A 27663-nucleotide genomic window follows, 5' to 3' on the forward strand; every position below is an offset into this window, starting at 1 on the left:
CCAAGGCTATGTCAAAAATGTGTCAGTCAGTGTGACAAAGCCAAAATATTTACCACCTGGTTATTTCTTAATTTGTGGTAATAGAGCGTGGTCTGGCATTCCTAAATACCCCATTGGTGGACCATGTTACTTGGGAAAATTGACTATGTTTACACCCACTATGAGACAAATAACACAGTTAAAAAGGAGAAATATTCGGAACAAACGAGACACTGAATTTGATAAGTATTGTAAATCAGAAGAAAACCAACCCATTAAATTTTGGTCACCTACGGCAAACTTCTTTGCATCCCTATTTGCCCCCCTTGGAGCAAAAAAGAGTCTGGTTCTTGTCCAAAGAACAGCTTGTTGGGCAAGGAATCAAATGAATAGAACCTCGAAAATTCTAGGGGAATTGGCTCATGACTTTGATGAAATAAGACATGCTGTTTTACAGAACAGAGCAGCTATAGATTTTCTATTGCTGGCTCAGGGGCATGGATGTGAGGAATTTGAAGGCATGTGTTGTATGAATCTTTCTGATCACTCTCAGTCCATCTACCAAAAACTAAAGGAAATGCAAGGTCATTTGGATGAGTCTAAAATCCAAAAGGATCCTATTAGAGAATGGTTAGCAAAGTTAGGTTTAGGACCATGGTTTGCTGAAATCACTAAACAAGCTATTTCACTTTTGCTGATATTGTTAGCTGCTTTATGCATCGTTCCTTGTATTTTTAAGTGTATACAGAACATGCTAACGAAGGCGTGTGTGTGTGACCAGGTGTGTGTGTGACCAGGTGTGTGTGTGACCCTCCAGGTGTGTGTGTGTGACGACCCCCCCCCCCCCCGTCTTGGCTGTTGGGAGCTTTTTAGCAGGCCCAAATTTCTTAGTGAACTCTTTTGGGCCTGGCCTCCTGTTTCACCAGGGACACAGCCCGGGCCCGAGTGTTCCCATTCCCCTTCCACGGGTTTGCATTCCTGTTCCAGGTGTTCCCATCCCATTCGAGTTGTTCCCATTCCCATTCCAGGTGTTCCCATTCCCATTCCAGGTGTTCCAATTCCCTTTCCGGGTGTTCCATCCCATTCTAGGTGTCCCCATTCCCATTCCTATTGTCCCTCCTCCCATTCCTGGTGTTCCCATCCCACTTCTGTTTTCCCCATTCCCAGTTCTTGGTGTTCCCATTCCGGGGGTCTCCATTCCCATTCCTATTGTCCCCATTCCTATTCCAGGTGTTCCCATCCCACCTCTGTTTTCCCTATTCCTATTCCAGGTGTTCCCATTCCAATTCCAGGTGTCCCATTCCAAGTCATGGTGTCCTCAATCTGCTCCCAATGTTCCTGTTCCCATTCCAGGTGTTCTCATCCCAGTTCCTGGTGTATCCATTCCAATTCCTGGTGTCCCCATTCCCATTCCTGTTGTCCCTAACCTGCTCCCAGTGTCTCTATCCCTCTCCCCGGTGTCCCCATTCCCAATCCAGGTGCCCCCATTCCCAGTTCCTGATGTCTTCATTCCCATTCCTGTTGTTCCCAGTCTGCTCCCAATGTTCCCATTCCAGGTGTTCCCATTCCCATTCCAGGTGTTCCCATTCCCATTCTCCCTGTCCCCATTCCCATTCCTTGTTCCCAGGGATGAACTGCCGGATGCCGGAGGAGGAGCCAGAATTTATTGCCCAAAGCAGGAGATTTTCACACCAAAATTAACCCCCGGTGATGTCACCGCTGTCCCCGTGATGTCACCGCTGTCCCCGTGATGTCACCGCTGTCCCTGTGGTGTCACCACTGTCCCTGTGATGTCACCAATGTCCCTGTGATGTCACCAATGTCCCCATGATGTCACCGATGTCCCTGTGATGTCACCAATGTCCCTGTGATGTCACCAATGTCCCTGTGATGTCACGGTCATTTCCCCTGCTGGTTTACCTTTAAACCAGCACACCAGGTCGGTGCCCAACGGGGGTCCCTGTGGATCATCCAACGCGGGTCCTCCCATGGCTGATGGAGTTGGAGCAGCGGCCGAAGCTCTTCCCGCAGTCGGGGCACTCGGGGCTTCTCTTACCGGTGGGTCCGTTGGTGGGAGGTCAAGGAAGAGCTCTGCGTGAAGCTCTTCCCACACTCCCCACAGTGGAAGGGCCTCTCCCTGATGTGGAGGCGACGGTGGGTGTAGAGGGTGGAGCTGTCCCACATTCCCTACACGTGTCGGGCTGTTCCCCAGTGGGGATGTGCTGGTGGTTGAGCAGCTTGGTGCTTGTGCTGAAGCTCTTCCCACATTCCAAGCACTTGTAGGGCCATTCCCTGGAGTGGATGCAACGGTGTTTGCAAAGGCTGGAGATGTCCCTGAAGCTCTTCCCACACTCTGCACACGTGTAGGGCCTTCCCCACTGTGGATCATCTGGTGTCGGAGTAGGTGGGAGCTCTGAGTGAAGCTCTTCCCACATTCTCCACACATGTAGGGCCTTTCCCCACTGTGGATCATCTGGTGTTGGAGCAGGTGGGAGCTCTGATTGAAGCTCTTCCCACACTCCGCACACGTGTAGGGTCTTTCCCCGCTGTGGATCATCTGGTGTCGGAGCAGGTGGGAGAGGAGAGTGAAGCTCTTCCCACATTCCCCACAAGTGTAGGGCCGTTCCCCAGCGTGGATGCGACGGTGGGTGCGGAGGGTGGAGCTCTGCCTGAAGCTCTTCCCACACTCCCCACATGTGTAGGGCCTTTCCCCACTGTGGATCATCTGGTGGCTGAGGAGGTGGGAACTCCGTTTGAAGCTCTTCCCACACTCCCCACACGTGTAGGGCCGTTCCCCACTGTGGATGCAATGGTGGTTGCGGAGGGCAGTGCTCTTGCTGAAGCTGTTCCCACATTCCAAACACCTGAAGGGCTTTTCCCTGCTGGGAGGCTGCTCAGGGACCACCAGCTCGCAGCTCCACCTCAAGCTCCGGCCGCCTTCCCGGCACACGCTGGCTCTTTCCTCCTCACAGCCCCCTGGGCTGGCTTTGCAGCCCCTCCTGCGGGGGCATCTCCGGCCCTTTTCCTCCCCGCTGCCTTCCTGCGCCGGGGAGCCCTTCAAAACGGCCTCTCCCACCAGGCTCTGCCACCGGGATTTGTCCTCCGCGCTCTCCGGCCTCACCTCGGGGCCTGGGGCAGGAACCAACAAGGACAGGCAGGGGATTTGCCTCCGGCCCACAGGGAAGCCCAAGGACATCCCCCCAACTCCGGCCCCGGCAGGACGGCCACAAAAGACAAAAGACCGACCCAAAGGGGCACTGACTTCCTCCTCACCTGCCTGGGGGGCCCGCGGCATCTTCCTCTTCCTCGCAGCCTCCTCCTCCATCTGCCCAAGCTTTGGGAAGCAGAAATCCTGATGGGGGGGGAAACAAGGGGTAAGAGCGTTGCCTTGGGGGTTCCTCCTGCCCAAGTCCAGCTCTAGGACTCACCGGGCAACTTTTGCCCATAAAAACCCCCAAACCAGTAACATGAAGCCCAAACACCTCTCCCAGGAGTTCCCTCTCTCTGTTCTCTGGGGTTAGGGGGGTCCCCCGTCTGGTCTGATGGCACTTCTGCCTGCATTGGGGGTTCCCCTTCTCCGGGCTGCCGGGGGTCCCACGGCTCCGGGGGGTTCCTACTCTCCGGGGTCCCCTTGAGTGTTGCCAGGGGGGTCCCAGGGCTCACTTCTCCCCACTCTGCCTCCCGGGGCCGGCCGGCCCTCCTCTCTCGCCTCCCACCCTCGCAAACCTCTTGGCGCTCTCGGCTCCCACCCCGCCTCAAGGCCCCCCCTCCTCTCCACACTCCAGGGCCTTCCCCCTCTCCGGGACCCCCGCTTAAGGGGCCCGGCGCTCCCTCTCTGCTCCCCCCCCTCCAGCATTCCGGGGGTCCCCCAGCTCCGGGATCGCCCCTCTCCGCTCTCCCCACTCCGCGGCTACCGGGGTTCCCCCCCGGCTCTCACAGGGGGCCCCCAAACCGCTCTCGCCCCCCCCCGCCATTTCCGAGCGACCGCCAGGACCTTTTGGCTGCTCTTCTTTGTGCTCCCGCTTGGCTCCTCCCTCGGCTGGGCCGCCACTTTTGGCGGGTTTCCTCCTCCGGGATCCGCCCCCTTGCAGCCCTCCCCTCCCGGCCCAGCTCCCTTGGGCTCCCCTTGGGCCCCCTCTTGGGCCCCCCTTGCCCAATAAGTCTGATTATACAGACAAGCAATTGGTTTTAATCCACAAAACCCAAATGTAGAACCCAGCACCCTGGGCCATGAACAAAGTGCTGTTCCTTGGGCCCACCCTGAGTCCAAGGTAAAGGGAGAAGGGAAAAATACCTGCTGGTGGGAGAGCTGTTGCAGTCTGGTCAAAAGTGGTGATTGCAGTCCAGTTGAGGGGGGTGGTCTCAGGCTGGTTGAGAGCGGTGAGCTGCAGTCCTCCTCTGGATCCCACGAGTGGTAAAAAGGTTCTGAAACTCCAGGTTTATATATTCTCCAGTTCAGGCAGGAATGCCGAGTCCTCCCCTCAGAGTGGGGAATTCCATAAAAGGATGCTTAGTTCTTCCCTCAGAGCGGGGAATTCCATAAAAGGATATGAGGATGCTCAGTCCAAAAAAGGATATGAGGGTGGTCCGTCCATAAAAGGGTAGGAGGGTGCTCAGGACATCCCCCCAACCTCGCAGGCCTCTCCTGACAACAGTTTCTGGGAAAATGGCATGGAAGGCCAGAGAATCCACAGTTTTGGGCTACACCCATCCAGTGAGGAATCGGTCCCAGCTGTTCTAACTAGGACACTGTGTCCGTCATCGCTGCCATCATCATCATCATCGGCCTCGTGGGAGTCGGTGTCTGGAAGCTCCGATCCAGTAACTCCCGGGATGGGGGTCGGCAAGGGGCACGGATCCGCCCGGCAGCATTCCGGGGATCCTGTGCCACGGGTGCTGATCCCACTTTGTTTCCATAGGGAAGAGGGAGGGGAATTGATACGACCCCGCGCCCACCAGTGAGTCCCAGCAGCGTGTGTGGATCCAGATCCTCTGGGCAGGGATCCCAGGATGGATGCCGGGATTCCAGAGGGGAATGGGGGCCAAATGGCTGGAGTGGGATTGGAAGGGGATTCCAACTCAGGGCAGGATTCCAGAGTGGGATCAGTTGGAATTGTGGACTGGGATCAGGGCTGGATTCTGGAGTGGGATTGGCATGGGATGGATGGAGTGGGATTGGGGTGGGATGGACAGAGTAGGATCAGGTGGGATTCCAGAGCAGTTCCTACTCTCCCTGGGCTCCACAGCCGGCTCCATCCCCTGGGATGAGAACAGGGACATGGTGACTCCTTTCCCCGCTCTCATCCCAGCAGGAATCACAACCTGAGCGATCCCGGAGCTGGATCCGCCCTTTCCCTCTCCCTGCGGAAAGGCAGGAGCTGCTGGCAGAGCTCATCCCACTGCTCCCACCCACCCCGGCCCCCCTGCGGCTCTTCCCAATGGATCAACTTCCTGCTTTTTCCCGTGTGAAACCCAGGACCACAATTATTCCTGAGGCTTTAATTTTGGTGTGAAAATCTCCTGCTTTGGGCAATAAATCCTGGCTCCCTCCTCCGGCATCCGGTAGTTCCTCTGTGGGAACCAGGACTGGGAATGGGGAAAGGGGGGCTTGGATGGGGACATTGGGGACAGGGATGGGGACACTGGGAGTAGGTTGGGGACACCAGAAATGGGAATGGGAACTCCAGGAATGGGAATGGGGACATTGGGAACAGGTTGGAGTCACCAGGAATGGGAATTGGGACACCGGGAATGGGAATGGGGACATGGGAGACCAGGATAGGGATAGTGGGGACAGGGACGGGGACACTGGGAGCAGGTTGGCACAGCAGGAAGTGGGAATGGGGAGAGGGAAGGGAACGCCAGGAATTGGAATGGGGAGAGGGATGGGAACCCCAGGAATGGGAGTGGGGACAGGGATGGGAACATGTCTCTCCAGGAGTTGGTTCAATACAAAGGTCGGTCTCTGGCTCGAGGCCACGGGAAGCCCCTTCTTTGGGAATGTCTGGGAAGCAGGTGTCAGAGGTTTGAAAAGAGGTGTTGGAATTGTTTCCCAGTGTCCCCCCATTCCCATCTGTGTCTCCCGGGATGGGGTGGGTTGGAGCGGAGCCGCAGGCGCTGGGCAGGGGCAGTGGGGGGAGGGCGGCTCTCGGGGACACCGCGGTGGCCGCGGGGAGGGCGGGGGGTTCTTTTGTTCGGGGGCTTTTGGGGTTTGTCCGGGACCGGACAGAGCGGGAGCTGATTTTGGCCACCTTGTTCTCTTTTCCTGAGAGGAAGTTTTTTCCCCCCGGGACACCTCATGGAGAACAACCGAGAGAGAGAGAGAGAGAGAGAGAGAGAGAGAGAGAGAGAGAGAGAGAGAGCCCGACCCATCTGGGAGCGAGGTGTTCTGCTTTGGGGACTGCCCCTGGGAACAGGGACTCCTTCACTGCTGGCTGCGAGCACACGGGGCTGCGAGAGCTTTGAGCTGCCGGGACAGTTTCTCCCCCTCACCTGGGGATTTGGGACTTTGATTTGTTTCTTCTGAAAGTTTTTGGTTGCACCATTTGTTGTTTATTCAGATTTTGTTAATAAAAAGCTGTTTCTTTTCCTTTTCCACACTTCCACCTGAAGTCTCCTAATTTCTAAGTTGGAATCTTGTTTAACTAAGACCCAGTACAACCAAAAATGCTGGGAAAAGGGGGATTGGGCATCCTCAGCCCCCCATCTCCCTCTTGTTTGGGGCAACTCTGAGCTCCGGGACAACTTTATCCTGTTTGAGTTTCCTCTGAGCTTTGGGAGCCCTGGCTGGGCATTTTTGGTGGGTCCTGAGCTCCCCCCTCCCTAGCAGCCCACGGACCCCCCCGAACCCCCCAGCCCCGGGGCTGCCGCGAGGGCCCCCAACGGCCCTCAGCCAATCCCAAAGTGCCCACGTCACCCGCGCCCAATCCCAGCGCGCCGCGGTATCTACCGATACCGCACTGATGGAAGCCCTTTCAACCTAAGGCGACTGAAGGCCCACACCATGACCTTAAACCATCTTGTCCAGGAGCTGCTTTATGCTGATGACGCCGCCCTCGTCGCTCCCACAGAAGCAGCTCTGCAGCGTTTAACATCCTGCTTTGCTGAGGCTGCTGAGCTCTTTGGGCTGGAAGTCAGCTTAAAGAAAACAGAAGTTCTCCATCAACCTGCACCTCAGGAAGTCCCCCATCATCCCCACATCACCATTGGCCAATCAGAGCTCAAATCAGTCCAGCAGTTTAAATACCTAGGGAGCCTCATCTCCTCGGATGGTGAGATTGACGGAGAGATGGACAATAGATTAGCAGAGGTATAGAGAGCTTTTGGGAAACTCCATAAAAGAGTTTGGCACAATAAACACCTGAAGAAAAGCACCAAGATCAGTGTTTACAGAGCCATTGTGCTGTCTACTCTCTTATATGGGTCTGAATCCTGGGTCATCTACAGCCACCACCTGCGACTCCTGGAACGCTTCCATCAACGCTGCCTCCGTACAATTCTAAACATCCACTGGTCAGATGATGTGACCAATCCATCTGTTCTAGAACAGGCAGCAGTCACAAGTATTGAGGCCATGTTGCTGAGAACACAGCTGTGCTGGGCAGGGCACGTCTCCAGGATGAAGGACCAACCACCCCCTCCCTAAGATCGTGGTGAACTTGCCACCAGCTGCCACAAGAGAGGAGCCCCGAAGAGGAGATACAAGGACTGCCTGAAACAACATCTCAGCCTTGGCCACATTGATCTTCATCACTGGTCTACTCTGTCCTCCAGTCAGGAGGTCTGGAGACACCCCATCTCAAACGCTGCTGCTTCCTTTGAGAACGCAGCAGGATCACCATCGAGGAGAAAAGACAACGCAGAAAGAACCGTGTCCTGTCGATCCCATCCAAGGAGTCTTTCTGCTCTACCTTTTGCAACTGAACGTGTTGTCATGGTTTGAGATAGTCCCATAATCCAATTCCCTAGCTCCATCCCCCTCCCACAACTCAATCCAATGTGAGATGGGTTTTTTTCCAGACAAAACACACCAGACTCAAAGTGGGGGAAAGGGAATATATTACAATGACTGTACAAATAAATATAACATCACATTATACACACGATCACAACTATCTCTACCATGACATATAGTATTTACAATGGACCAGATCTCTTCTCCCCTCCAAATAAAAGTCCAGGAGGGAAAGAAGGACAGATCCCTTCCAGTCCTTAAGCAGCAGCATCTTCTGAGGCAGCAGTCTGTCTGTCTTCTCCACATGCAGCAGCTGATAGCTGGCTTTCTGCCAGCACACAACGAGGGAGATATCCAAACTCTCCCTCGACCCCCTTGACACAGGCAAAGGGGTCTTCCGTGGGCTTCGTAACCCCAGACAAGGTCGTTTCACCACATCATATCACGAGACACAGGGGGGTCTCCGTGACGGTCTGGTATCTCTTGCAGGGCCTCTGTGCCCTGTCTCTCAGGCTGCCACCGTGGCAGCAGTGCAAGGGGGGAGCCAAGGTCAACTCCCCCTGCATTCCATCTGGCCATCCTGGTCCAGCTCCAGGACGCTCTTTTGAGCTTCTTAGCTCCTCTCTCTCTCTGGTGCTGCATGTCTAAAACTTTTCTCCTTAATAGGAGTCTATGTCCCTCTTCTCCAAGAGGGTCTCCAAGGGAGTTTTGGGGAATCTGGTACAGTCTTACCCCAAACTCTGTGTCTCAGCTGCTGGCTCTCTTTCTCCTCCCTTTCCAGGAGTCTTCTCTGCGGTGCTGCATGTTGTTTCTGCTGCTCCTCTGGTCCAGGTCCTTATCTCTGGCTCTCTGCCACCGTTTCTCTGGTCAGCGTTGGTTGCTGCTCTGCGTCCATGGAGAAAACATCTCCCGGCATAACTACAGGCACCTAGCCCAGCTTTATGCTGTTCCAGGTCCCTGCAGCCCCCCAGCCAAGGGTTGGGAGGCCCCAGAGGCCCCAAGGGGCTCAGAGCCCCTTCCTCGTGGCTCACAACATGGCCACCTCTCCTACAACAACCCAAACTACAACTCATCTCTTCCGGTGAGTTTGTGATATGTTTACATTTTTGCAGGAGCGCCCATTGGGCAGAACTTCAAAATTTCCAAGGGTTTCCACCCCTTGGGGTCTACCACTTTTCTTTAGCCTCTGGGGGAAAACAAAGTCCAAACCACTACACTATGACTCAGTGCCGTCATCATTCTGCCAAGGATATCCTGATGAACCCGTCTGTCACTGCAGTGTCAGGTGATAGCCCTGACCAAAAGGGGACAGGGGGAGGTGCAGAACAACTGTCCATAAGTGTCCCTTGGCTCAGGGGATATGCAGGGCAGCAGGGATCCGTGCTGGTCCCCTTTCCTCCTTTCCCCTTCCAGGTGACACTGGCCAAGGCCCCAGCACCTGCTGCCACGAGCTGTACACAGCTCCCCTGATGTTCAAGGTCTGACAAGCTTAATAAAACAGCTCCCACCAGAGGTTTGGTCTGATCCCCCTGATCTGAGGGGAAAGTGTGTCTATGGGGGAGGAAGGCATGCTTTCTGCACCTCCTTTTTGTACCTCATCAAAACCACTTCAAGATTTGGACAAAAATCAAAGGATAAGCGACCAAGAAGGCTCCTGATAGCCTTAAACAAAGCAGATGTTGGATCCTGATTGCTCCCTTTGGGCTAGAATAGTCCCATTCCCTGTCAGAAAACTGCCTGAAGCCAGACACAGTCCCATGGAGAGCTTAGCCCTGCACTTGGCCACTGGAGCTGTTCTACAGCTCACGCTGCCTGACAGGGTGGCAACAGAGCCCCTCTGCTCCCTGTAGCTCAAAGCTAGTGGGCTCTGGGCACAAAGGGGTGAGGCCAGGAATGGGCGGGTGAATCCAGAGCAAGGGGCTACGGGGATCGTGTCGCTACTCTGAAGGGGACCTTCCATGGGCAGTCAACGGTATTTATTTCGGAGCGGGCCGTAGGGGTGCGTGGGGAGAGCTCTCGACTCTGCAGTTCCTCACGTGTCTGACAGGGCATCTTGGGAGGCACTGGAGTTCCCCCAGCTGCTCCAGATCCATAGCACTGAGATTTCCTTCTTTCCTTCCCTTCTTCCGTCCCCAGGGTCTCCTGTGGTGTTCTTCTGGCATTGGGTGTAGCAGGAGCCACCCCCAGGGCTCTGCATGGGGCAGGCTGGGTTGTGGCAGTCTGAAAATGTGTAATTAATAAGGAAATTGTAGATTTTGCATATAAGTTGTTGTATTGTATTGTACTGGGCGTATGTTCTGTCCTTTCATTGGTTGATACTTGACGCAGTACCGTATAGGGTTATGTTCAGCCCCTATCTCCTATGGTTGGTTGTAATTTGCATGCTCCGCCTAAACCCCATCTTCTGTTCCAGTGCCTTCCTTACCCACGTTATTTAAGGCTGGAGCCATTTTGCGCAGTGCTTTTTGTGCCCTTTTGTTCCTCCCTTTAAGCAGTTCAGTTGCCCCGCTACTTTTATAACAAAATCGCCTTACCAGCTGCACCCAGAAAAGTTGGGGAGGTCTTTATTCAAGCGCTGACCTCCGCACTGGGTGGTACCTGCTACTCCTCAGGTGATTGGACAGAGCCATTCGTTGGTGTGAGTTTGGCATTCCCCACCCAAACTGCTACAGGAGTGCCAAGCTATTCTGAGGAATGGGGAGTTGTTACGAAGACTTGACCGGAGCCCTGCTTAGAGGGGCTGGGAGAGGTCCAGCAGCATGGAGTGAGCCTGGCCAGTGCAGAGGGGCCCCGAGCAGGAGATGAAATCTCTTGCAGAGAGGCGCCACTTGCCACAACAGCAAACGGGGAAACCTTCCTCTCCCTTCAGGTCAGAGGTAGAAGTGGATGTGATCAGTGGTGTTCAATCCCCCTGCAATGTGGAGGTGGAGATCCAAACAACCTATAAACAGACTGGCTCGAGCAAGGAAAGGCTGGGATGCTGCGACAATTATTGTGGCATGGTACTAAGGCAGGCCTGGTAAATCCAGATCAGATGCTCTGGCACCTCTGTTAGGAGGCAAAGTCATCCCAAGGGCTGGAGGCTTCTGCCCGGATGATGTCAGGAGGGGCTGCACTCACTGGTGTCTCGGAAGGTGTGAATCTCTCTGTGATTCTCCTGGTTCTTGTGCCATTTCCCAAACAACATGGGCAGGAGGAGGGCTTTGCTGTCGCTTGTGGGAGAAACCTGCCTCTGGCTTTAGAGTGTTTTGAGAAAGTCCAGGTCAGACCTGCTTCATTTTCTAATGAGGGAAGTTGTCTTCCTCCATAGGCTGAAAAGGCCAGGAGCAAGTTACCATGTGTGTACATTCACATACTTTCCTTTTGCTGTGCAGAGGGGCTTTGGTCCCGTGGAAATGCATGGGGCAGAGGACAGGGGACCTTGGGATCAGGTGGCAATCTTGGCTACTGGAATGTTTCAGGATTCTTGTCTGCAAGCTGCAGTTGAGTGCGTCGTATCACTACTGAACCAGAGATGCTCCCCTGCCGCTCCCATCAAGTGGACTTGCTTTTGGGGGTCTTGTATTTCTTTCTTATTGTCTTTCACGAATCCAGGGAAGAATGTGTGCGATTTTCTGGTTCTTCCCCTCACCTAATCCCCTAGCTGCTTTTTGGAAGGCCTCTTGCAGAAGCTGATACTGAAGCAGTGCTTTCAGGGTTACCCAGGGACTCTGAGAAACTGGAGGGGGAGAGATCACAGATTCAGTGCTGCTTGTGGTCAGGGACTAACGGAATGGCAAGCAGCTGGCTCACTGGAGAGAGATATCCCATTTCTAGCTAAATGAAGCTAAATCTCTTATCCACCAACTTCTGATTCAAGTCCAGGCAGTTCTGTCTAGACTGGCCAATGGGGCTGATGATGCCTGAGACCAAATCTTCCTTCCTGGGGCATTTCAAAAGAGCCAGCCATACTGAAAACAGGAGCTTTTCCACATGTGCTTGATGAGCTCAGCTGCCTCAACATCTGTAAGTTTTCTTTTTTCAGACCCCATTGACGATGTGCATGGTGACCTCCTGGGATCCCATGGCAAAATGAACCTTCTTTGCACCTGCGAGTGTAGCATCTTCCCCTTGCACTCCCTTCCTGGAGCAGTAGGTGCTGGCACAGCAGCCATTCATCTCCAAGGAGTCCCCAGGGTTGTGAGGGGGGATGAAGCTAGGTGGACAGCAGATCGCAGTCAGAGGCCATGGAACAGGTTGGACATGAGCTTGGGGAGACCAAGAGAAGTTCATCCCATATTAAAAGCCTCTATGGCCCATGAGGAGACAGCGAATCTCCCTCTGGAGAGCCTAGGTCAGGAATATACCCGCATCCATCATCGTAACGTCTCTGCATCTTGTTTGCAGACAAACCTCCTGTTAAAACTGCCAGAGCTTCCAAGCTGACTGCAGGCAGCAGTTGTAGAGCCCACGGCACCAGCTCCTAGGTCAGCAAGGAGTGCCTTTCAGATGCTGTCTCTCTCCCTTGTAGATCTCTTTGTGCTGCCCCAGTCTTTCTGATCTGCCTCATCCTTGACTTCTCCACCCTGCTCCCTGCCATTGCTTGAGAAGGAGTTATCTGCAATGCCTTTGGGCACCGGGAGCCCAGAGACTGAAGCTTTCCAGCAAGAGCCCCAGGCCTGTACAGCAGCTGTAAATTTCCCTTGTAAGAGCACTCTCATCTTTCAGCCCAGTGTTTATTTAGCCTCATTGTCTCTGTTGTACAATGTGGCTGCTTCAGAGAGCCCCTGTGGTCCTTCCACCTCTCTCTGCCTGGCCTGGCTGTCCTCAGGGCATCTTGCCAAGCTCTCATGTGGTGCTGCTGACCCCTGGGCTGGTGTCATATATCTTTTCTAGAAGATGATTTTGTTCAGCAAACACCCTGTGGAGGACAGCAAAGCTGCAGAGATGAGCCCACATGTCAGGAGAGAGCCTGGCTGTCCCAAGAGCTGGTGCTGATGGGGGCCAAAACTGCCCCTGGTCTCCCCCCATCCCAGTCAGCAGTGGGATATCAGGATTGAAGTGTGAAGTTTGTTAACTCCTCGGCAGCATCCCTGTGGGGTGGGGAAGACAGGGCAGGGGAGCGGCTGGATGGTGAGAGAAGGGCTTCCAGGTGTTCTGGAGGAGATGTAGCAAAGCCATGGGGGCCATGTGCTGCTGCAGCCCAGCCTTCCTGGGTGCACTTCAGGAAAAGTGTTCTAAGAAAGACCTTCCCTCAAAGCAATGGCCTTGGGTTTTCTGGCTGCTTTTCCCAGAGGAAGCAGCATGTCAGCAAAGGAATCAAAGCTCAGGGGATTTCCAGTGAGAAGGACACTGGGGGGAGTTGGGTATGTATTCTTCCATCCCATAAAATGAGAAAAAATGGGCCGGAGTGAGAGGTGAGGGATTTCCAAAGTCTGCTCATCTCTGATGTCTCCCCTCCCTGGCATGGAGGGATCCAGTGCCTCCGGTGCAGACCCGAAAGCTGTGCTGCAGATCCTGAAGGTGATTGTCCTGCTTCTGGTCAGGGCAGTGTTAATTTGGGCAGTATCCAGGAGGGGGCACAGCCAGGACATAGAGGTTATTCCTCATTTTGTCAAGGATGGGGGAAGGGGTCTCTTCCAGGTTGTGTGCGTGGTGGCAAAGTTGGGCACCAACTGGTGAGCAATCATGTGTGAGTCATTTGCCTCCCTTGTACACTCTGTTATTAGTATTGTTTCTGTTACTGTTCTGTTGCTGCACTGTTTTCTTCTTTCATTGCCGTTTCCAGTAAGTTGTTCTTATCTCAACCTGCGATCTTTACCTTTTGTGCCTCCAATTCTCCCGTCCAGCCTGCCTCAGGATGGAGGGGGAGTGGGAAGGAAAGGAGGAGTGGGAAGTGAGCGAGTGGCACACGATTTGCATGGTTTCAGTGAGAACACTAAATTATGGAACACCCGTCTTAAACACATCATCGTGGCTGGGCTTCTCGAACGAAGATTTAAGAAGGCTCTATCCACATTTGTTACAAGCACGCTGGTGGCTTAGGAGGCCAATGCGAGATAGACATGTCCAATTGCAAAAGGCACAGCAGAAAGACTCCCTAGGTGGTATATTCTGCAAGACATGATTCTTTCTCCCTTGTCTTTTCTCCTCGAGAGGGATTCTGCGTGCGTTCTCAAAGGAAACAGCAGCGTTAGAGATGGTGTGTCTTCAGGCCTCCCGATTTGAGGCCAGAGTAGACCAGTTCTGTTGATTGATATGGCCGAGGCTGAGATGTTTGTAGCTATAATTGTCTACAACGTGGAATAAATAATTCTGATTACAGTATTTTAGTATTTCTTATTTTATTATTTTAATAATATTTCTTTTAACATTACTATCTATTGCTGAATATATATAACATGTAATAATGTATTATAAAGTATTACTTCTCTCTATATTTCTATATTATATTTCTCTATATATTTCTATATTTCTATATATACTTCTCTCTCTATATATTCTATATTTCCATATATATGTCTATATTTCTAATAATATTTCTATATTATTGTAACTCTCATCTACTTAGCTAAATCATTCACTCAGGTCTGAGAAGGTGTGTCGAAAACAAGGATGCCTTGGCTAATAAACGCAGTGCTAGTCTTCCGTTCTGCTTGAACCAGGGCCATAATCCAACGCCATCATTGCCAGAGTGCCCTGAATGCTTGTCTGACGTGAATCTCTGGGGCGTGGAAACCCTCCTCTTCTTCTCTGAAGGGCGGTAGTCTGTGTGCTGCCCAAACTGGCTGTGGCAATCATAGCCCCGCCATGTTGATCTTCTCTGCTCTCTCTGCCTCTGTCGGGTTTGCTCCCGAGCAGCCCGGAGCATGAGAGCCTGCTTGGAGCTGGCTTTGGAGGGCCCTGGAACTGCAGTGTTCACTAAGACTTGGTCACAACGTGGAGGACTTGTTCTCTCCCTCTTTCTCTTCCGCAGGGAGCGGTCATAGTCTGTGGACTGCACAAACCGGCTGCCAAGGTTGTAAGTTCCCCGCACAGATCTGCTTGGCTCCCTCTGCCTCAGCAAGGTTTGCTCCTGAGCAGCCCTGGGAGCGGGAGCCCACCGGCAGATCCTCTTGGAAGGCCTTGCAGCTGTGCTATCCCTAGGACCACGGTCACGACTTGGAGGACCAGTTCTTCTCTCTGAAGCGTCATCATAGTCTGTGGTGTCCCCAGAGCAGCTGCGGAGATCCCTGCCCCACACAGGGAATCTGCTCCGGGACCGCTCCCTGCCAGTGTCCTTCATGCCCTGCAAAGAGAGCTGTGCAGAGTTCCTGCCCTTTTCTCCTGAAAGGATCAGAGCAGTGGGGAACCCCTACAAGTTCTGGGACAGGACAGTTTGGGGCCTCCAAAAGGCTCTTTTGGAGGGCTACTAAGACCAAAAGGCCAGAGGCGCACAAAAGGGATGGATCCAGGTGGGATGCTTTGAGAGGGAGCAGCGTTGTGGTTGTGAAGAGAGGTGCGGTGTGTGAGGGGCAAAAGAGAAATGCTGAGATCCCAGAAAGAAATCCACTTTGATGCCCTGACCCATGACCCCAAAGTTACCTTAGTCCTACCAGTCAGAGCCTGTGGTCCAACAGAGCCCGCCTGCTTGCTGCTGGCCACACACTGACTGAGGAAGGAAGGGGCATGTGATGGTGCCAGTGAGGAAGAAGCCCTTTCTCCAATTCTCAGATCAGAGCATCTGGAGAAAAACAAAAGAGTCATCTCAGTTTAGAGCTGTTGTTGCAACCTCCTCTGGGGTTCAGTCATTTTCTCAGAGAGGCTTCTATGACAGAGAGAAGACTTAACCAAGGACACTAATGGGAAACTCAGCTAGGGTCTTCCCACCAAGTTTGCCTCTGTCCCAACAAAAACCTCATCTCTATACCTCCCACAGCCTCCATTTCAGAAATTCACAGACTTGTTTGGGTTGCAAGGGACCTTTAACTTTATCTCGTTCCACCCCGCTGTGGTGGGCAGGAACACCCTCCACTATTCCAAGGGTTCTCCAAGCCCTGTCCAACCTGGCCTTGAACACTTCCAGGGATGGGGCCCCCACAGATGCTGTGGCAACCTGTGCCAGTGTCTCAGCACCCTTACAGCAAAGAATTCCTTCCCAATATCTAATGTAAACCTGCCCTCTGTTAGCTGAAAACTGATAGCCTTCATCCTGTCACTACATTCCCTGACAAATGGTGCCTCCCCATCTTTCCTGGACGTCCTCTTTAAGTCCTCTTATCTACAAGAGTCAACATCAGAGACCAGGCAAGTAGCAGATTCCATCCGGGCCGCAGCCTGAAGCCCAGTAAAGGACAGACACGGAGTAGTTCAGATTTGACAGCACTGAATGATGCAGGTAGTAATTTCATTTGATGAGAAAAACACTCCGGAAGGTGAGAAGCACAACTGCAAATGAGGAAAAGGAAATGTATTCTGAACCTATTTGAATCCTGGTTATTACCTGGCATAGAACAGCAGGTAGGCTTGCTGCCTGAGAACTGTGTCAATGGAACGCAGCTGCACAGATTCATCGTCCATCCGGTACCACAATCCATTGCTGGCCTGTAAAAAAAAGGCAAGGATCTCTCCATGGTTTCTCTCCAAAAACACAGGTAGGAAACTGCCAAACCGAGAGCATGTCAAAACAAATGCAGTCCAGCCACTAAGGAGGCCTTCTGCCCCAAAACTTTGGCTGTCAGTAACACTGACAGGAAAGTTTATCTTCCCCAGCACACATTTTTCCCCATTGGGAAGGAAGTTGCTCTTTTACCTTTGTGTAGCAGAAATAGTGTCCTCCATGACAGCTGACACCACTGTGCACCAGGACAGCATATAAGGAGTAGAGGAGTGCTTCTCCATCTGCCTGAGACATGTATGGGCGAAGATCCAAGTACTCCGGATACTCTACAACCTATGGAGAGACCAAGAGGGCTCAGAAATGACCCTGGTCTGTGACATGAAATAGCCTACCAAGTGCAGGGGCCAGTCCAGGGGTATCAATACATCTCTGGGGCTCATGGGCACTTGGTTTTCCATAAAGCAACATAAAATCATTTGGGTGGCAGGAAACCCTTCTCAGTCAAAGCAGCCCTATCAGAGCACAGTGCTTGCCTGTCTTCCCACAGGAACTTTCCACTCCCCAGAAGGTACCCCAAAAAACCCAACACAAGCAGCTTGTGACAAGCATACTGCTTTAGGAAATCTACTTCTTGAAGAGAAAGCTGCACACCAATAGTGTACACACCTTGCTGATCTTCCCACCAGTGAAGCAGTCAAACCTCTTCAGACACACAGTGAGAACCTTGGGTGCACAGTGGACAGTGAACCTCTTAGTGGCGGCAACATTCTTCTCACACCTTGAAACCAAGCACAGAGCACAGCGCTGAAATGCACCCTGTCTTCCACCAAGGCAGTCAGACAACCTTTCTTGTCTCATGCATCCTTATGCTATTTTAAGGCAATTCGGTGCCATATTTAAAACAAACAAACAAACAAACAAACAAACAAACAAAGAAAAAACCCCAACCCCCCTCCCCCAAAAAACCAGACAAACAAAACTGTGTCTCATCAGTGTGCAGTAAACTTCCACGAGAAGATGACTTCTGCTCAATGACTTGTAGCCCCCTCACACAGAGTCTCGTGTTAATATGTTGTTAGTAATCATCTTACTTGCTACATTTAAAGCAGTTTTCACCCTCCAGGTGCTCAGGTGTTACAAAGTCCTCCAGAGCTGCAGTGAGGGATGAGGCTGCCTGGAGAATTGAGAAATCGGTGCACTGAGCTACAGCAAATGCCCTGGCCCAAACATTTTCCAGGAGCTGACAAGAAAACCCCTGTAGCTGATGCTGAGGAGACCCGCCATGAATCTGCAAGCTGTATCCAGAAGGAGCCAGAAAGAGAGTGTGGTGCTGAACATTTCCCCTGTCCCAGAGGTTCTCAGGGGCAATCAAGAGCTCCCTCTCTCTATCACCTGCCATTGAGCTACTGATGTTATTATGTAGGGTCATCAGTAGTGAAAACAATCCAACCCATCAGCGTGGAAGCCAGACAGGTGTTGAAGGAGGGCAAAGGAGAGAAGGATGAGGATATGTCAAGGGTGCAGAGCGCATAATGGGTGCTTGTCCAGCTTCAAGCCAGCACCTACAGAGAGACCAGTGCCATGGCCTCTGCAGGAGGACAACATCCGTTCCCCTTCCCATCCACCACCAAGACCTCTTGTGTTCACAGGATATGCTTTCAGGACAAATGTGTTGACTCGGAAAAGCCTTGCCATGTCTTGAAGCACAACTACAAAACCTCTTACTTTGATATCCAAGGGGACATCCAGGAAGGCCTCATAGGAATCAGAAATGGCTTTGCAGCTGAAGCAGATGACTGGAAGGAAAAATCAAAATGCCGAGCAATGGTGAGCTGAACGAAGGTACTGCTTTGTGCTCATTATACCTGTCCTGCTAGTCCCAGGGCCAGCTGTTGGGCACAGGCAGACAGAAGGGCACAGGCAGTACCAAGGAGAGCAGCTGTTGTAGAAACATACCTCTGGATCTCAGAAAGCCTCCAAATATTTGATGGACAATGGTAGTAGATTGAGATGATATGTCCAAGCTGGAAACAAGTAGTAAGACAGAGCATTACTTCCTCCAAGCCCCGGCTGTAGGTTTTCCTTGATGAGGCCACATCAAGGAGTCCAAAGGGCTCAGAACTTTGTAAAGGTAACTTGCTTGTGCTTACTCGTTGCTTGCACTCAGACAAGCTCTCTGCATGGCATTGACAGTACAGCATAAGAAGTCATGGGCATCTTCCTCCCTGCCAAGCTGAAAATGTTCTCCTATGACTAAGAAACAGGAAGTTAGTTGTCTCCTAGAGGAAGGGAAGAAAACCTGTCAAAGAACCTGAAATCACATACATCTGAAAGCCCTGAGAACAGCCAAAGGCAGGATGGCACTGACTGAACGCAGGACCTTGTTAACATGCGCTTCCATGATGCACATCATGCAGAAGCCTTGTTGGCGACCTGAGGAGGGAGGGAGAGAAGGTCCTCTGGTTAGCAAAATAGCCCTAGTGGTGGAATACTCCTCTTCTTCCACTCCCACTCCAGTGCAATATGCCACTCCTCCCAGTGTTTCAACAAGCACGGGATGTTTCAGTGCATAGAAAATGTTCTTCAGAGGAATGCTAAACTGAGGTTTTAACTTGCAGGAATAGAGACCCAGAGCTAGAAAGATGTGCCTTCATGAAGAATAAGACAGTTGGACAGGACAGGTGGCTCCTGAGTGTACAAAGAACACAAGTTCTGGGGCTGACAAAGGGCTGCTTTTCTCCTAAATCAAATTTCAGGTTCTGGGAATCCTTGGGATTTGATTAACAGATTCACAGGGAGATGTCCCTAAGAGTACTCACAGGCCTGGCTGTGCTCCCGGGAGAGCAGATAGTTGGCCAGCGGCGGGGTGTATGTCAGGCATTGCAGGACAGCATTAAGGAAGCATGTGTTGCCCACATTGAGGAGTCCTGCTCCAGCACTCTGTCTTTGCTGCCAGACCATGCAAATCTTCTCTGGGGGAAAGAGGATCCTTTGTGGCGGAGTCATTCCCTCGGCAATGACTGCAGGGAAATTCCATTTGAAAAGAGATGAAATGAGGCACAAAGGCATATTTAAACAGTGAGGTCTCTACAGGAGCACTCAGGACCATCTGCTTCAACTGCCAACCCAACAACATCAGGGGAAGCTTAAACAGTGCCATTTAAATTTACTGTTTTGGAAAAATCCATTCCCCTGTTTACGTTGCTGAGAGTCCAACAAACCCACCATCTGATTTCTGGGCCGCAGGCTACCTTCCTTTCTCAGTAGAGTTCTAGACTGGATTATCAGTGAAGCCATCCCTTTTCCTGACTGTAACTTGTTGAAAACAAGTAAATACTGAGCACGGAAGGTAACCCAAAGGATGGCAGACCTCTCTACGAGCAATGGCAGCTTTCAAAGTCTTGTACCTAGTGTCAGAGGAGCGACAAAAGGTGTTTTCCTGGGTCTAATTGTAAACACGGGGGTCAGTTTGACTGCTCTCAGGAAACATCCCAGAGATCACTCTAGGTTGTGAGCACATCATTCTGGGATTTGACCCCCAGCCATGTCAGTTGTCTGTGGCAGTTCACAAAGTCCAAACCTGCTGGTGAAGCTAATACTCACAGGAGTCGTTCCCTGCTGTGGCCATTGCCTCTCTCAGGAAGAGAGTGCAATGCTTTAGATGACCAAGGATGTCTTTCTCTCCAGAAAGAGAACAGCACCAATCGCGTCACCTAGTTGCAAAGAAATTACTGTAGCTCACCGAAAGTATCAAAACTCTAAATAAACGCAGAACGGCATCCACCACCAAGTCTTTCAGTGGTGCTCGTAACTGCTGCTGAGCTGCAGCTCACGCCCTTATGATCAGGCACGGGGCACCAACTCACAGCGGGTTCAAAGGCCCTTTTGAAATGCTCCAATGTACGTTACCTTCTCTGAAGAGGCCCTGCTGCTCTCCTGACACTGCTTCAGCAACAGAGCCCTCTGGCTTTCCCACCTCCTAGGAGTGACCGTCTTTCAGCCACTACTTTAACTGCTGCCTTTGCTGCTCTCCTTTTTCTGCCTCCCTCCCTCCCACAGCAATCAAGGTGGGCTGAGCCCATCCCCTCAGACTACAGTCACCTCCCTGCTTACCTATCCTAGGCTATGGAAAAAAAACAAGAATCAGCAAACTGGAATTCTAGCCTAGGTCATACCTGGCCAGTCTATAAAAGTTGCAACAGCTCAGCCTACAGCTAGGAAGGTATAAATCAGCCTATACTTTTATCCCATATACCCTGCTCTATGATCTGTGCCAAAAGTCAAAGCATTACCTTTGAAAGAGGAGGAAAGTTGAGGAGAAATGGTCAGTAAACAATAAACCATCCAAAAAAGGCCGGCACACAAGTAGCAAAGGAAGGAGCTGAGTTATCCCGAAGGCCAACTCTGTCCAACTGATTTTCGTTGGCGCGCTCCTCAGGATACCGGATGGGTGCCACATCTCTGCCCCTTTGTGACATGGGGTCACATGGAACCACATGGAACCACATGGAACCACATGGTTCTTGGGCACAGGAACCCACATGGCACGTCCGCCAGGTGGAAGCCACTGGACCTCCCCCCGTGCTGGTGGCAAAGGGCTAGTCATCCTCTGACAGAGCTCCCACACCTTCCCTGAGCCACACGGCCTGAGGAGTAAAAGCCTGCTCAGGGCTGTAACTGAGCCAGGTCACAGCTTTTCTGGCCCCCAAGACGCTGAGGGTTTCACTGCCACTTCTATCAGTGAGACTCTTAGCAAAGCACCTGGACTCTTATGGGTTCATTTCCAATTAATTTCATCTGCCCCCAGGGTACAACCATGGGCTGACCCTGAACTGGGACTGCCAAAGGAACCCTTCAGAGGCTGCGCTGGGAGGACCTTGGCTGGCTGCTGGCCCCCGCCCAGCTGCTGTCTTGTCCTCAAGCTCTGAAAACGTTCCGGGATGGCTTTTTAGCAGCTTCACATTTCCTCCTGCCGCTAGGGTTGCTTAGGTTTTGATCAGCCGCAGCTTTAGCCAGACTCCCACTCTGGATGGTGAGGGCACGCGCGTGTTAGGCGGAGCTATCCCCTGCACGTCCGGCGCCGAAATAAACAAATACCGGCTTAATAGCACCTGTGGCTGTTGAGTTTTACTACTGTTGCCTTTTCCTGGCATCAATGGATAGAGACAGTTTTGTCCCTGCTGCACTTGGCCTATGTTGTTTTGGGCTTGTTGGAAATCATAAAACTTTTCTAATTTTTTTAGTGTTCCTAATTAACTTTTTGATTAGTTGTTTTTAACACACATCATAGGCGGTGCGTTCAGCCTTAAATCAACTTTAGCCAGCATGGAGTAAAAATTGTCATAAGCTCCTTTGGGAGAACACAGTCTGGGAAAAGTACTAAAACTGTAAGTTTTGTTGAAGTTAAGCCTGTTATGCTTCAGTGGAGAAAGCCTGTCAGAGAAAGATGTCCTGTTGAAGGAGGAGATTTGGAACACAAGATTTATGGACTACAAGGACCTTCTGCAGAAACCAGCAGCTAAAGAAGAAGACTAACAAAGGCTCAGCATTTGTGTCAGGAAATCCCTAGGGGAGGGAAAATATACAAAAAAGATTAAAGATATGAAGTTATTACAGTAGAAAGTGAAAAATTAATAACCAATATCACATAGAATACTAATTAATGAAAGGGAGTGAGTGATGTAATTTGGAAGCAATGAACATTAATTTCTTTGTTTGCCAAATCTGTATAAATAGGTGAAAAGCGATGTCTTGCTGTCAGTACGGAGGCAGGATTTTTGTCAGCCACATGCACACGCAGGGCTGCAAATAAAAGTAATCACTTGCTTTCTAACACTAAAAAGCCAATTTGTTAGAGGGTCCTATTTATCCCGACAGTTTCAGAGGTGTTTAGCAACAGGCAGTCCTCTGGACACCTGGTGTAACCTCTGCTCAGCAGGCAGATAGTGTTTCTCATGCGCCAAGGATGCAGCTGGTTGTTATTTAACAACACTTGACCTGGCTGGTTTGGCCCCTGCCTGGAATGGGGCATCAAGTTTTACTCAGTTCTTCTCAGGACAGGTGGTTTCACTCCTGCCCAGCTCAGCACAGTTCATATGGCTCCTGCTCCACTCCGAGGTGTTTCTTCTTTTATACTTGGGGCATCCAACTCGGGCATGACTTTGCTTGGATGGCTTTTTTCATCACGTCTGGCAGCAGCTGGTTTTATCCCTGTCATCCTTGGGGAGGCTCCTTGTATCCCTTACCCAGACAAAGTATCTGCATTTACTCCTGCATTACACCTCTCAGGTGACCTTTTTATGCCCCTGCCCTAACCTGATGTCTAGGTCCTGTATTACCGTCCCCCCAGCAGCACTTCAGGAGCTCTCTGATGAAGACAATCAACAATGGCACTCGTGAACAGTGCCTCTGCTCCTGCCTCCTGCTCAGATGGGGGCATTTTAGGACAGAAACAGCTGTGCTCTGTGACCAAGCTGGTCCTACATGAGTCCCCTTTGCCCTCATCGTCAGTCCCTGAAGGTCCAGTGCGCCAGGAAGACCCCTTCTCCCCCTCCCTATCAGCCTTCACATTTCCAGGCCCCAGGCCGACTCCTTTGCTCCTCACAGGCCTTGCAGGTCACAGGCACCTGCCTGCCAGGCTGGGATGGCCTCACAGCAGCACAGGGCAGCACAGCAGCACACAGAGCCCCATCTTAATACCAAACAGACTCTTCTCCCCTGAAAGGGCCACTCCTGTTCTGTTAACATGTTTCAAGTCTAGATTAAGATTGTTATATTGACATGACAAACCAAGGATTAGGATGTGCCCTGGCCTGCAGAGTGATCAGGTCCAGGTGATCAGGCATCATAAGCTGAGCTGTGCTGTACAGTTCGGTGCTAAAGGGCTTACAAAATCTTGCTATGCTGGTGCTGCTTATAGAAATCTTGTGCTACTCAAATCATGGTATTCTGGGCTATAGTGATCATACCATGATGTTAAAAAAAATGAAGCTTTAATTGTAACTATGTGTCATGGTTTGAGATAGCCCCAAAAAATCCAATTCCCTAGCTCCATCCCCCTCCCACATCTCAACCTAATGTGAGATGGGCTTTCCCAGACAAAACACACCAGACTCAAAGGGGGGGAAAGGGAATATATTACAATGACTATACAAATAAATACCATATCACATTATACACATGATCACAACTATCTCTACCATGACATATAGTATTTACAATGGACCAGATCTCTTCTCCCCTCCAAATAAAAGTCCAGGAGGGAAAGAAGGACAGATCCCTTCCAGTCCTTAAGCAGCAGCATCTTCTGAGGCAGCAGTCTGTCTGTCTTCTCCACATGCAGCAGCTGATAGCTGGCTTTCTGCCAGCACTCAACGAGGGAGATATCCAAACTCTCCCTCGGCCCCCTTGACACAGGCAAAGGGGTCTTCCGTGGGCTTCGTAACCCCAGACAAGGTCGTATCACCACGTCATATCACGAGACACAGGGGGGTCTTCATGATGGTCTGGTATCTCCAGGAGACTCAGCTCCTTGCTTGCAGGGTCTCTGTGCCCTGTCTCTCAGGTTGCCACCGTGGCAGCAGTGCGAGGGGGGGGGGGAGCCAAGATCAACTCCCCCCGCATTCCATCTGGCCGTCCCGGTCCAGCTCCGGGACGTCTTTTGAGCTTCTCAGCTCCTCTCTCTCTCCAGTGCTGCATGTCTAAAACTCTTCTCCTAAATAGGAGTCCATGTACCTCTTTTCCAAGAGGGATCTCAAAGGAGTTTTGGGGGGCTGGTACAGTCTTATCCCAAACTCTGTCTCTCAGCTCCTGGCTTTCTTTCTCCTGGCTCTGTCTTCCAGGAGTCTTCTCTCTGGTGCTGCATGTTGCTTCTGCTGCTCCTTCAGTTCAGGTCCTTATCTCTGGCTCTCTGCCACCGTTCCTCTGGTCAGTCCCGGCTGCTGCTCTGTGCCCATGGAGAAAAAAACATCTCCCAGCATAACTACAGGCACCTAGCCCAGCTTTATGCTGTTCCAGGTTCCTGCAGCCCCCCAGCCAGGGCTGGGAGGGGGCCAGAGGTCCCAAGGGGCTCAGAGCCCCTTCCTCGTGGCTCTACAACATGGTCACCTCTCCTCCAACAACCAAAAACTACAACTCTTCTCTTCCGGTCTGGTTGTGATATGTTTACATTTCTGCAGGAGCGCCCATTGGGCAGAACTTCAAAACTTCCAAGGGTTTCCACCCCTTGGGGTCTACCACTTCTCTTAGCCTCTGGGGGAAAACAAAGTCCAAACCACTACACTACCACAATTGTATGAAATTAAAGGGTTACCCAAAGATATACAACTAGAGATTCAACAGTGTAATAGTTATGAGGAGTATATCCAATTACTGAATTCGCTGTATTATTTTTCATTAAGAGGCTTTGGTATAGAGTATTGCTTTGCATGCAAAGAACCAGGTTGCTTGGCCTTGATTGCGTTTAGATGTAAGACTTGTGGAAGCAATTGGTGGCTTGGGCAAATTAATTTGTTTGGTATTTGGTGCAGAAAGTGTTCTTTTACATTATCATTACAGTCATACACACGTGAATTAGAGCAAACAACAGGTTTACCAATAGCTGAAGCATTACAATTATTTGAAGCTGAAGAACAAGGGATATTAGCTGGTTTGCGCTGGGACACTAATTATATTATAAAAAGACTGAGTATAATCAAAGGTACAAAAATAATAGCAAGCAGGTGTAAGAAGAACACACCTTTGACAACAATATACCCTGGTGGTCCCTTTGAAGGCGATCCACAACAATATCTAGATTATTGTATAGAGGCACATGGTCAAAGATGATGATTTCTTTATGGTTTTGGATTTTGAAAATAATTCTGATAACACAAGGACATCCCAGTATCCCTGTTGGGCCCAGAGAAAACATTTGGGTAACATTTGCCAACCAAACAGGTCAATTGGACTTCTGTCTAAGTTTAGCCTCAGCGTCAGATCCTTTTCAAACGTGTCTGATTGGCATTCCTTACCTTGATACAAGTGATTTTGCAGGATGGGTTAGCTCTAATCATAACAAAACCGAGGTGGAATTAGCCTGCAATGTAACAAAAGAACGCACAAACGACACCAAAGGCATGGCATCTCTTTTGTCAGTGACTAGTCTAAACAGGACCATGACAGATAGCCCCAGTGAGTTACAATTATTTGGAGCTGTGTATGGAAATGACTCTTGCTTTAGACTCAATATGAATAAGGAAAAGACTTTTCTACAATGGCAACAAACGATTGGGAATGTATCCACTACGAACATAACAGCACAGAACCCTCCATACGAGAATGTAACCTGGTGCCAAGGCTATGCCAAAAACGTGTCAGTCAGTGTGACAAAGCCAAAATATTTACCACCTGGTTATTTCTTAATTTGTGGTAATAGAGCATGGTCTGGCATTCCTAAATACCCCATTGGTGGACCATGTTACTTGGGAAAATTGACTATGTTTACACCCACTATGAGACAAATAACACAGTTGAAAAGGAGAAATATTCGGAACAAACGAGACACTGAATTTGATAAGTATTGTAAATCAGTAGAAAACCAACCCATTAAATTTTGGTCACCTACGGCAAACTTCTTTGCATCCCTATTTGCCCCCCTTGGAGCAAAAAAGAGTCTGGTTCTTGTCCAAAGAACAGCTTGTTGGGCAAGGAATCAAATGAATAGAACCTCGAAAATTCTAGGGGAATTGGCTCATGACTTTGATGAAATAAGACATGCTGTTTTACAGAACAGAGCAGCTATAGATTTTCTATTACTGGCTCAGGGGCGTGGATGTGAGGAATTTGAAGGCATGTGTTGTATGAATCTTTCTGATCACTCTCAGTCCATCTACCAAAAACTAAAGGAAATGCAAGGTCATTTGGATGAGTCTAAAATCCAAAAGGATCCTATTAGAGAATGGTTAGCAAAGTTAGGTTTAGGACCATGGCTTGCTGAAATCACTAAACAAGCTATTTCACTTTTGCTGATATTGTTAGCTGCTTTATGCGTCGTTCCTTGTATTTTTAAGTGTATACAGAACATGCTAACGAAGGCGTGTGTGTGTGACCAGGTGTGTGTGTGACCCCCCAGGTGTGTGTGTGTGACCCCCCAGGTGTGTGTGTGTGACCCCCCAGGTGTGTGTGTGTGACCCTCCCCATCTTGGTTGTTGGGAGCTTGTTAGCAGGCCCAAATTTCTTAGTGAACTCTTTTGGGCCTGGCCTCCTGTTTCACCAGGGACGCAGCCCAGGCCCCGGTGTTCCCATTCCCATTCCACGGGTTTACATTCCTGTTCCAGGTGTTCCCATCCCATTCTAGTTGTTCCCATTCCCATTCCAGGTGTTCCCATTCCCATTCCAGGTGTTCCAATTCCCTTTCCGGGTGTTCACAGAAAATCAGAGGTTTTATACAAGTTTCATATGTGATTAAATGTGATAAATCGTATTCATGCGATTACATCTGTCTATACATATTAATAATGGGCAGAGCTCAGGCAGAGCTTCTCTTGGCCCTCAATGCTCAGAGGGGTTTAGGTGAGTCTGGGGTCTCTGCTCCTCTTCATCAGTTCCCAGTGTCCCCATCCTTGTCCCTCATGTTCCCACTCCATTCCTGGTGCTCTCCTTCCCAGTGTGACCATCCCATTCCTGATGTCCCCATTCCCAGTCCCTGGTGTCTCCAACCTGCTGCCAATGTCCCCGTTCCCATTCCTGGTGTCCCCATTCCCAGTTCCTGCTGTCCCCAACCTGCTCCCAATGTCTCCATTGCTATTCCTGGCGTCTCCATCCCATTCCTGATGTCCCCAGCCTGCTCCAGTGTCCCCACCCTTCCCCTGGGCTTCCCATCCTGCTCCTGGTGTCCCCATCCCTTTCCCCATTGTCTCACGGTGTCCCCATTCCCATTCCTGGTGACTCCAACCTGCTCCCAATGTCCCCATAACCATTCCTGGAGTTCCCATTCCCATTCCCATTCCTGCTGTCCGCAACCTGCTCCCAGTGTCCCCATCCAAGCCCCCCTGTCCCCATTCCCAGTCCTGGTTCCCAGAGAGGAACTGTCAGATGCCAGAGGAGGGAGCCAGGATTTATTGCCCAAAGCAGGAGATTTTCACACCCAAATTAAAGCCTCCGGAATAATTGT

At 50.9% G+C, this 27663-nt stretch overlaps 1 protein-coding gene across 1 annotated transcript; it reads right to left on the bottom strand.

Annotated features, from left to right (window-relative positions):
* Positions 1-14492: 14492 nt before the first annotated feature.
* On the bottom strand, positions 14493-21445 carry LOC127464618 (ubiquitin carboxyl-terminal hydrolase 42-like). The gene is made up of 13 exons (XM_051775034.1): positions 20804-21445; positions 20115-20224; positions 19331-19531; positions 18837-18944; positions 18662-18764; positions 18468-18535; positions 18237-18307; positions 17603-17685; positions 17178-17289; positions 16704-16844; positions 16395-16495; positions 15497-15635; positions 14493-15200 (listed from the first exon to the last, which is right to left on the bottom strand). Exons 2-13 carry the CDS (start codon positions 20137-20139, stop codon positions 14493-14495), a joined length of 1860 nt encoding a protein of 619 aa, XP_051630994.1. The 5' UTR covers positions 20140-20224; positions 20804-21445.
* Positions 21446-27663: the final 6218 nt, after the last annotated feature.

The sequence above is a fragment of the Manacus candei genome, unplaced genomic scaffold (genome assembly GCF_025592945.1).
Source record: "Manacus candei isolate 608988 ecotype Guabito, Panama unplaced genomic scaffold, ASM2559294v1 h1tg000245c, whole genome shotgun sequence".
NCBI lineage: Eukaryota > Metazoa > Chordata > Aves > Passeriformes > Pipridae > Manacus > Manacus candei.

Coding starts and splice junctions, on each gene's coding strand:
- LOC127464618 (XM_051775034.1), bottom strand. CDS start 20,139: ATGGCCACAGCAGGGAACGACTCCT. Junction 18,536..18,661: donor TGTCTGAGTGCAAGCAACGA/GTAAGCACAAGC, acceptor ACTTGTTTCCAG/CTTGGACATATCATCTCAAT. Junction 18,308..18,467: donor AGGCTTTCTGAGATCCAGAG/GTATGTTTCTAC, acceptor TTTTCCTTCCAG/TCATCTGCTTCAGCTGCAAA.